Below are 11,132 nucleotides of genomic sequence, written 5' to 3' on the forward strand. Positions count from 1 at the left end.
TTCACCAACATTAAATGTGTCTTTTTATTTTAACAAGTGTAAGCCCTTTTTTGTCCGACACATTTACTTGGGATGGGGGGGGGGGGGGGGGGTTGGACTTTAACCTAAAAAAAGATTCTATAGTATTTTTGAGTTAGACTTGTCTATTTGCTCACTCTTTAAGCATGCTCTTCATATCTTCATACTTCCCTTCCATTTTTACTTCTTAACTGACAATTTAACCCTTTCCAGGGGTTACATTGGAATGTTGAAGTGTTGATTTTCCATTTGGAGTCCATTGAAATTATCAGTTCTCCCTGGCTGGCGATTCCCTTTGGCCTTTCTCTCCCTTTGTCATATTGCCCTTAGAGGGTTTTGATCCAATGTCATTTCATGTGTTCATTCATCATCCATTCACACTGTAAGCAGCTTGATTAAAGGAACAGGCTAACATTTCGGGAGATTCACCTATTTGCTATATTCCCCGTAGTAAGACGAGAAGATAAATCGGATCTTAAGAAATTACATCAGAGGACATTTTGGGAAGTTCTTAAGAAGTCTCTTAAGTGCAATTCCTTACTAACAGTCTAATTTCTTACTAATTTCTTTAATTTTCCTACTTAAAGCGGCCCTATTATATTCAAAATAGGACCTGAATTAATTCTGGCTGACTGCCATTGAGGCTAGGAGGCAACCTAAATAGTGCTTCCATCCACAAAACAACTGGGGAAAAACCGGTTTAGATCAAGGATTGATTTTATTCAATGCTTGGCAACAAGAACACATGGAACAGAGGACATGGAAACACCATCAAGGATAAAAACAAAGTCAGACTTTTCAGACATTTCCATTGTGGTCCTTGGTCTTGGACAGACAATACAAAATAAGAAGGAAATTGTATATTGCATTTTTGTCGTACTCTTTGTATTAACAATAAAGTAAAAAAAAAAAAAGGGGGGGACTACTGTAACCCTACGTCACGACTCACGAGCTACGTGTATGCTGGTGAGGTGATGGGTCAGGGGTTGGCAGGGAGAGCTCCGTTAATTGAACAGCAGCTAGCAGCAGTTTGTCTTCCAGTTTAGTGATTTTGCCTTCAAAATAAAAGCGCGAGAAATGCCAACAGCAGCTTCCCATGACAAATGAAGCAGAAATCTAATTATCTTGCACTTTGAGATGTTTATTATTACTGATGCTTATGACCGAATTCCAAGTTGCTGTTCCCTTGGCAGTCTCTCTACATGTATTGCTTTTTATCTACATGTATTGATTTGTTATTGTTATTATTGGCCCGTTTGCCCTTCTGAGTGATGGGGGTTTGAGTAGGCTACAATTCTTCAGCACTACAATACGGATTTGTATCTAAATGCAGTATAACCCTTTCCGATTACATTAAGGGTAGGCTACTGTATTAAATTTGTGTGACTTCAGTTAGTGGTTTGAATGAATGCTTTTATTTTGAAGAATTCAGACCGGAAATCCAGATGATTCTGCTGCTCACTTTACCTAGCTGTGAGAGACGTCAGGGGGGAAGGAAGATGGCGGCCACAGGCGGACTGAGCTGTTGGCGACACTAAAGTAGATTAATGGTTTAAATGAACGTTTCTCCACCACAACTCTGTGATGTGATCCTGTCACAGTGCTGATAGACAGACAGATAGAGAGGAGGACGTGAAGGAGGACAGGCATGGCCCTGCTGGACGGCGTGTTGTGGCGGCTCCTGCTCGCTCTGGTTCACCTCCACAGGTAACGTTCATCTGGGCAGACACTGATTAACGTTAAGTGCACACTAGACAAGTTTAGAAATGTTTAATGTCATCTCTTACGTTACTGTACGAGTCAGTAGTGTCTGCGATGTTGCTCACACTGTGTGTCAAATAGAATGGCAAACGGCTTGTCGGCTCCTGTGGACCGTTCTGTTCTTCTGGCTGTTGACAGTACAATGTCTGGCTGTTGACAGTACAATGTTGTCAAGATTAGTTGGTCAAGCTGTGGCAACAGCGTGTCTCTCTGATGTTTCCTCCTATCATGACCACCAGTGACAGGGTTCCCCCAGGTCCTTGAAATCCTTGAAATCCTTGAAAGTCTGAATTTGAGAGAGAAAATCAAGACATTTAAAGTTTTTGAAAATAGACAAAAAGTCGTTGTAGGTCCATTGTACAGAGACCACTGAAATGGTTTACAACTGCTGCTGGGAGATGACGAGTCTAGGAGAAGATGACTGCATCATGGAAGTTTAACGACTTGGCTTGTGTTAAACAACCTAACGTTCGTCAATTATAACTGTCGCGCAGCTGCTGCCCCCCCCCCCCCCAGCGGAGTGAAAAGTCTCGTGCGCCCTAATCTCTCGAGACAGACTTATTGCCATAAATCATCAATTCATGTTATTCTAACATATCATCCAGAGACGCATCTCCACACTTCGTTTTAATGCTGGTCTCTGAGTAACGGCAGAGAAAGTGCACAACAACTATACGTTTGTCTCGCAAAGGTAATTATTATTGAGTCATTTAATCAAAACATGTGATCGTCATCAGTGATGATGTCATCAGTGATGTCACTTAGGCAATTGTGATGTCATCAGTAGGGATAGACCGATATGTTTTTTCAGGGCCGATATCGATTATCGTAATCAAAGAGACCGATACCCGATATCGTCAAAATTGAGAATAACACGACCCTTGTTTAAATGCATTTTCCTCAGTTTATCCAACTACAATATTAATTGAAAATATTCACATTATTAATATTAACTCATTCCCCGCCATTGGCATCTATAGACGTCAACCAGTCTTTTCACCGCCATGCTATAGATGGCACTCTTGGCCACCTTATGAAGTGGTACCACACTCGTATTCCTCCGCTAGCGGAGAATATAGTTATTGCCCCACAAAACCAGCAAGCATTTTCAGCATCAATCTTCCTTCATGGAGGGACCACATGAAACACGTCCAGCCTGGAGCCTCAAAGCGGTGCAAGGACATGTTTACCCCCGGGCCTCAGCGCGTGGTGACACATGCACATGACAGTCACTCAATGCTGGAGGATTTCTTTCACTAGAAGCATGGTAAATGCACACAAATGACTTCTCCTGTCACTTAGATTAGTAATCCGCTTTGTGAACCCTCACATAGTGTACATTTCAGCCGTCAAATATGACCTAGAGCCCCAGACCTCCACAAACATTGAGTAACAGGAAGCACCAAACACACTAAGAACATGAGAGCGTGACCCCGCCCCGTACGCTCTCCGTGTGGGGTGAATTTCTCACTCGCTTCGCTGGACAAACAGGCATGTATCTCAGCTTCCTGCTTTGGTGAAAACGACCTACATTCGATAACTGTCGATAACTAAAGAACGGAAGAAGGCAGAAACAAACTCTTCCCCCCCCCCCCCCCCCATGAAAGAGGCTTTGTTCTGTCGTTTGGGATATTCTGTGTTTACATAGTCATAAAAGAAAATATTCTGCGCATCCCAGAAAGTAATTGAAATGGTCAGAAACCTTTGTTGTTGATGTTGTTGATCTGTGTGCGTGCGCCCGTGTCAGCCTATACCTGTTTCCATGTGTGTATGCTCAATCTAGTGGAGACTTGGACACTTTTGGTACTTTAAACTCACAACAACTCCAACCACAGTAACAAAATAATAAAGAGTGAGCACTTCCCTCAGCTTACACTTGACATTAACCTCGTGTCACCAGGCTCTCTCTCAAAGGAGAATACTTGGATACATACATCATAACTTGTGTAGGTAAATACATGGCACATTCATAAAACAAACAAATATATAGATTTCTCCACGGTATCGTGATACTACCCGTTATCGTGATACTTTGGCTGGTATAGTATCGCAGGGTAAAATATTTGTATCGTGACAACACTACCATAGTACCATAATGTCCCTTATTTGAGAGTGAAAACAGAAACACTGGGTGTAGTTGAGCCTTTACGGCGTTTTAAAAATGTGGTCACTAGTGAAATGACTGCATCTCTCTCCGCAGGACGCTGGTCTCCTGGCTGCGCCTGTGGCTCCGGACCTGGAAGAGCTGGCTGTTGGAGCGCACACCGGCTACCCTGCTCCTTCCTGTAGCCCTAGTTGAGTTTCCGGATCACCAGAAAAAACTAAACCACAACACTGAGCCTAACCCCGACAACACTGACCCTAACCCCGGCCTGGTCACTGGGACCCGCTCCGCCAGTCGCCGCTCTCGCTGGATCTCTGATGGCCGGTCTCTGGAGAAGATACCGGTCCACATTGGCCTGCTGGTGGCCGAAGAAGAGCCCAGCTACACGGACATAGCCAACCTGGTTGTCTGGTGTATGGCTGTCGGGATATCTTATGTCAGCATCTATGATCATCACGGTAAACATTTGACATCTCTTTCATTTGGGACCAGGACAGTCACATACTTTTTGTTGCCTCCTCTTCTGCTTTAATGTTAAATAAGAGGACATTGCAAGCCTGAGCTGGTTATCTAGTTTGATTCGCATTTCGATACTGAGCAGTGTACTGGGCCGTTAGCTTCTCATGTTCCCAACTCTCAATTTCACTACAGACCTAGTACGTTACTTCTATATCCCACTACTGTCTGCTAAGGGCAGCAACATAAAGTCGTGGATATTGTCAGATCGCGTAGCGAATAGGGTCAAAAGTAAAATAAAGCTTTGTCACATCACACAGGGACCTTCTTCTTTGAACCTTTTGCCACAGCGTAACGGTACAAGAGAGAGTGTGTTCAAATGAAAAGCTAGCGAATCTAGTCGGCATTCAGCAAGACGTTCTCGTAACCTACGTGGATGGGGCTTTGGCTTAAGTTGATAACTTGGGACTAACCTCCAGGGAACGCCTCCATCATTCCCGGAGTATTACAGCTTGACATCGCCAACCAACAGCCGAGAAGCCAGCGCTAATTTGGGGTAGCCAGGGTTCACGACAAATTTTTCCACTGGTCGCACTGGTGTGAGCAACTTTTTCAGTTGGTCGCACAGCACATTATTCAGTCGCACTGTTTTTTTTTGTTATGGGGGGGGGGGGGGGGGGGGGCGGTATTCTTGTATTGTCTTATATTGTCATACAACATGTATCTAAATCAAGTACGTTGTGTCAAAGATAACAGCACTTGATCAGAAATCATCTTTCTTTTTTCTTTTTTCAAAGAAATCAATCCTAACCCCAAAATTAAAATGCAAAAAAATTGCTTGGATGAAGTGTGTTTTCTGTCTCTGCTGTCAGGTATTTTTAGGAAGAACAACTCTCGTCTGCTGGAGGAGATCTTGCGGCAGCAGCAGGACCTGCTGGGTCTAGAGGTCTCTAAATATAATGTGGAGTTCCTCACCAACAGGAATGACAAGCACCAACACCACGGTAAGGATTTGACATAACTATCATTTCAATAACAGGGATGCAAACAACTCGCTGTTTGGTGAATGCCACTTTTTCCATGTCAATTTGGCTAATCCAGATCCCAAGAGTTTTCTTTTAAGGGGAAGGGGGGGTATGGGATCCCTACAGTGTATTTCTGTTATGCTCATATGAGTGCTCTAGTCTCATATCCAGCCCCAATGAATCCTTCATTAGGGTCTGAACGCAAGGCTATCCACCACTGATTCTGTGACGTATTTTCAGCCCCAACTGATAGGTTGCGGTCTATGTCAATCAAACTCTTTGACCAATCGCAGCAAAGAAGGACGACTTTGGTGATTCTGAGCCAAATAACTTAATTTGATAAGAACTGAAGGCTAATAGGTTGTCCCACTGGAACATCATGGCAGGAGCGCTGGTGTCAAAAAAGCAGAAGACCTTTGCAGCTTGCCTGTTCTGTATCTGTTCACGTGAATTTGCCCTGGCGGAATTAGAGTACCGGTATGTTTTTCCGATGACTCCGACAGCACGTCTATTAGCTCCATGGCTTCCTTTAATAAACAGGAGTGCAGTAGGATGGCAAAGGATAGAATCTATTGAATACAAGCAAAGCAGTAAGCAACAGACCCGAGTCCTTCTCCAGAGAAGAGCTGCTCTCACAAGTCGTGTCGGTTTCTTTTATACCATAACTGAACTGGTGGGCTGATTCTCCTGCCTTTCTAGTTTGCGCCAATCATAACTATCATGACTTCATGCTCTGTAGTTCAGAGAAGGGAGAAGCCAGCACTCCAAATGTCTTTTCATGCTCTGCAGTGACATCTATTTTTTAGCCAATCAGAGTTGTCAGACTTGATGTGGGTGACAAAATGACCTCATTTCAGATTGTCCACCACCACAATATTTTGTCGTCACTTCTCCGAGACTTTCGGTGGCAGTATAATTTTTGGGGGTAGATAAGGCTCTGTCGCCGTATCTAAAAGATCGGTCTGAATGGGGTTCTATCTGGTCTTATCTGCTCACGCGGCTCCGCTAACTCAAGGTCGATGCCCGGCAGCACACCGTGCCTCTGTCCTCAGAGAGCATGCAGTCGTGTCCTTAGTTGAACTCAGGATGTGCAGACAATTTCAACATGCTCACAGCACTAATGGGTTCTGCGTACTAAAGAGGGGAGAGCGTACTTCTCTCCGACTGGACTGATACAAACAATTCATTACAATTCATCATTAACACGTCTCCGACTCTAAATGTTGTCTAGCTTTTGAAACAAGCAGATACATATTATTTACAGATCTTAGGTCAAGTCTTAAATTTGCTGTTATAGGGGCGTGGCTTCATCTAAACCCCGTTGGGAAAAGTATACATGCCTCCAGTACACAGACACCAAAAATCCACAGTATAGGCCTTTAGAGGGCGCTGTGGGAATGACAGAGCTGCTATTCTCTCTATTAGAAGTCACTGGACCATCAACATGATTAAAAAGCTGTTATATTAAGGTAAAGAAGTTACTTAATTGGACTTTAAAGAATGTGTGTACCCCCCCCCCCCCACCCCCGGTGGTCAGTTGCGGTGGTGAAGGTGTTGTCTCCAGAGGACGGGAAGCATGACATCGTGCAGGCAGCCCGGCAGCTCTGTCTGTCTGTGGAGAGGAAAGAGAGGAGGGCGAGAGACATCAGCCTCGCCATGCTCGATGCACTGCTCAGAGGTACTACACTACTGTGTGTGTGTGTGTGTGTGTGTGTGTGTGTGTGTGTGTGTGTCTGTGTGTGTGTGTGTGTGTGTGTCTGTCTGTCTGTCTGTCTGTCTGTCTGTGGAGAGGAAAGAGAGGAGGGCGAGAGACATCAGCCTCTCCGTGCTCGATTCACCGCTCAGAAGTACTATACTAGTGTGTGTTTGTGTCTGTGTCTGCGTGTGTAAGACTTCCTAAGGCCATGATCATCACATAGGACAAAGCTTTTGAATTCATCCCCACCTTTTTGTCTCGCTCCTCCCGGAGACATCAGGCTGGTTTGAGTTGACTGCTGCCTCGCCTGGAAAGTAGGTGAGAGCAGCCGTCAACAAGCCCAACACCCCGGACAGACTTTCGACTTGCATCGAAAATCTGACGGCAAGCTCTGTGAAAAGCCGAATAACAGCGCTCGTAGTGGGCAGGCACGCATGCTGCGCTTTACCCAATCAAAATGGAGTGGACGTGACCGCAACCAGTGTGTAGTAAAACCTACCATGTTCAGTGTGTAGCTACGAGCTAGCGTTGTTGTTGGTTCATAGCGACGGAGGGATTTGAGAGCGACATGCAGGAGCGGAAAGGAAATCCATAAATGGTCAGAGCTGGTCGGTCAGAGCCAATGGCAGAGCTTGCAGGGAGCGGGAAGGGATTTTCTTCTGCTGCCGACTGCAGCCCCTTGATTTTCTTAGTTTTTTACTGTTGCGTTCCCAAATTGGTGAGAGGTTGACCCACATTATTACTGGACTACATTAGGATTACATTTTTTGTCTGTCTGTATGAAGGGCCAATCAAATCCAACTTAAAGTTTTCAGGCAGGAGAGAAGGCAATCAATCCCACATGGCTGTATGCCCCAACCTTGTGGTCACGACCCCAACTGGGGTCACCTGGAATTTAAATGAGGTTGCCTGAAAAAAAAAAAAGTATCTGATGCCGTCTACAGACTGTAAGATTTTAGCAATCTTTATTATACGTTTATTGCAGGCCACACTGTGCGACGTTGGATCTAATAAACTTGGGTAGGACATCAGGTTTGATGTGTGTAGACTGACACCTACCGGCTCGAAGGTTACGACGCATGTCTCGTTTGTAATCGGATTACTTACCGTGACTAATAAAGTAAATGTTGTAATCTGATGACTTACTGTGGCTATTAATCATCTTGCATCTCTCATCTTGACTTTGTGCTTATGTTCTTCTCTCAGAGTCAAAGAATCTTCCAGATCCAGAGCTACTGCTGAAGTTTGGTCCAGTCGACTCCACGCTCGGCTTCCTGCCCTGGCACATCCCTCTGACCGAGCTCATGTAAGTGTGTGTGGGTGTGTGTGTGTGTGTGTGAGTGAATATATGATTGAATGTGAGACATTGTGTGAACAATTGTATATATGTTTAGAAACTAGCAAAACTAGTTTTACTTTGATGCTGAATTATTTCCTACTTATTATTATTATTCCTACCTACACATATTAACTTAACTTCTGTCCTGCTGTCTGTCCTCAGCTCCCTGCCTTCACATATTAACTTAACTTATCTCCTGCTGTCTGTCCTCAGCTCCATGCCTTCACATATTAACTCAACTTAACTCCTGCTGTCTGTCCTCAGCTCCATGCCTTCACATATTAACTCAACTTCTGTCCTGCTGTCTGTCCTCAGCTCCATGCCTTCACATATTAACTTATCTCCTGCTGTCTATCCTCAGCTCCCTGCCTTCACATATTAACTTAACTTAACTCCTGCTGTCTGTCCTCAGCTCCCTGCCTTCCCACATCCATGTCTCCTATGAGGACTTATTGGGTGCTCTCCAGCGATACGCCACCTCTCAACAGCGGCTAGGCAAGTGATTGGCTGGCCCACGCTACGCCCTGTCTCCAGACAAGAAGAAGTGTGAGAATTGGATGAGAGGTTGGTGGTGGGCGGCAACCGTTGGTGGTGGGCAGCAACCGGTATGCCTTCTCTCTGTCTGGCTCCTGGATCTCCAACAGACTCTGTTTACAGCTCACAGACCAGAAAGCAGCCAGAACACTTCCCTGCTGCTCTGCTCTGCCAGCTACCAGCCCTCTATCCATGCCTCCTACACACCACATTACCCCTGCCCTACAACTACATGGTAATAGTTCTTATAGGCAGATAGCCTACTGATAGCCTACTGTACCAAATTAACTGTGTACCGTAGCCAAACGTTGGTTCCGCTTTGTGTGATTCTACACTGACCACCCGTGTTTTTTGTTTGTTTGTTTGTTTTTTGCAAGTACCCAGCTACTCGTTCATAGAAGGAGATTACTCAAATATTGGAATGATTTAAAATGCCCGTTCCTGTGTGTGTGTGTGTGTGTGTGTGTGTGTGTGTGTGTGTGTGTGTGTGTGTGTGTGTGTGTGTGTGTGTGTGTGTGTGTGTGTGTGTGTGTGTGTGTGTGTGTGTGTGTGTGTGTGTGTGTGTGTGTGTGTGTGTGTGGGGGGTTTGGCTGCCTGCCTGTGTGTATGGCAATGACTGCCTTTGGAAATATCTCCTCCATCTGTATGAGAGAACTTCAGTGATGATATATCATGTCAGCAGATGTTGCCTGTTTTTCTGTCCAGATATCTTCACTGCACTTCCACCAGTATGATGCTGTGACTCCATCACTCAATTACCCATTAATAGCTACTAATTTATAGCTAATATTTTATATACTGGTGGTAATCAAAGTTTATTATGCCAACATTTATATTTTTCATATTCAATTGCATTTAGTAAGAGTTGGGCTACCCTATCGAAAAATGCTACCTTATCTGTAAAGGGGAGACTCGGGGGTACCCATAGAATCCATTCTCATTCAGATATCTTGAGGTGAGAGCAAAATCAACACATCAAACAAGCTCATGCCAATGGATTTTCTGATTGCCAGAGTGTTATAAAAAAAAAGAATAGTCGAATATTCATATTGAACAGCCAAATATGATTCAACTGAAAATAATTCTGAGTCGGGGACAGCCATAGAAATTACCAATCAGCAAACAGCGGGAGAAACGGTTAAAAATAGCGATCTCTGTGAAAATCAGGAGTGTTGTTGGCAGTGTTATGTTACATGCTTTCTGTGTTTTCCCCATAACCCTACCCCCCTTTTTTCTATCCATCCCTGTCCTAGAATGTCTTCATGTTGGAGATCCCCTCCAACCTGAATGGACACATTCTCCCAGGTGGAAATTCTGTCTGGATAGTTGCTGTGTGATTGTATTAAAATCTTTCCTTTGCCATGTCTGCCTTCTCAGCACTTGGTTCAATTTCCACCAAATTCCATTTCCAATTGAATTTCCGATCCACTAAAACTGCCTGTGTAATCAGTAGCAGGTACGACATTAACAAAGTAGATTGAGACAGAGTAAAACACCTTGGTGTGGTGTACAGATTAACATGGCATTTCTCTCAATAATAATACTATGCCTGTAAGTGATTGATTGTTGGATCAATGTGTCTCAATAAATGTTACTGATATAATCATATGTACACTCTGCGACTCTGGGTGTAAAGTGTTCTGCCACTAGTTTCTGCTAAAATACTCTCAACATATTTCATATTATAGAGTACCGCAGGGATGACGTATGAGTTCTGTGGTTAACTTTATGAGACGGCAAACTCTGTGTTCAGCAAAATAATCTTCACAAATGAGGACCACCTTTTATGGCTTTGAAGTGTAGATGTGATTTTTTTAGAAAACGCTTCAAAAATCATAAAAGCGGTCTTCATTTGTGAAGATTATCTTGCTGAACACAAAGTTAGCTGTTTCATAAACGTTTGTTAACCGCAGACCTTATTTTAGACATTTAACCAAAATCCCCATACAAAAATCCCATTGACTTTTACACGTAGGAAGCGGAAGTGCTATATATTTTATATTATTAAACCTTTATTTAACCAGGTGAGTCCCATTGAGATGACAAGATCTCTTTTTCGAGGGAGCCCTGGCCAAGATAGCAGCAATAAAGTTTCAACCAGACACACAATCAAATATTAAAAGCACATAGGTCAAAGCATACAGTTGCAAATCACAGAATCAAAAGACAGACAGGACACAAAGCAGCACATAAGGAAAC

At 43.9% G+C, this 11,132-nt stretch overlaps 1 protein-coding gene across 1 annotated transcript; it reads left to right on the forward strand.

Annotated features, from left to right (window-relative positions):
- The first annotated feature begins 1,517 nt into the window (after positions 1 to 1,517).
- On the forward strand, positions 1,518 to 10,483 carry nus1 (NUS1 dehydrodolichyl diphosphate synthase subunit). Its single transcript, XM_083643124.1, has 6 exons — positions 1,518 to 1,725; positions 3,980 to 4,341; positions 5,212 to 5,343; positions 6,902 to 7,042; positions 8,267 to 8,366; positions 8,812 to 10,483. The coding sequence occupies exons 1-6, from the start codon at positions 1,667 to 1,669 to the stop codon at positions 8,900 to 8,902; spliced, it is 885 nt and encodes a 294-aa protein (XP_083499250.1). The 5' UTR covers positions 1,518 to 1,666; the 3' UTR covers positions 8,903 to 10,483.
- The last annotated feature ends 649 nt before the right edge of the window (positions 10,484 to 11,132 follow it).

This window comes from Poromitra crassiceps, assembly GCF_964638095.1.
Source record: "Poromitra crassiceps genome assembly, chromosome: 9".
Lineage (NCBI taxonomy): Eukaryota > Metazoa > Chordata > Actinopteri > Beryciformes > Melamphaidae > Poromitra > Poromitra crassiceps.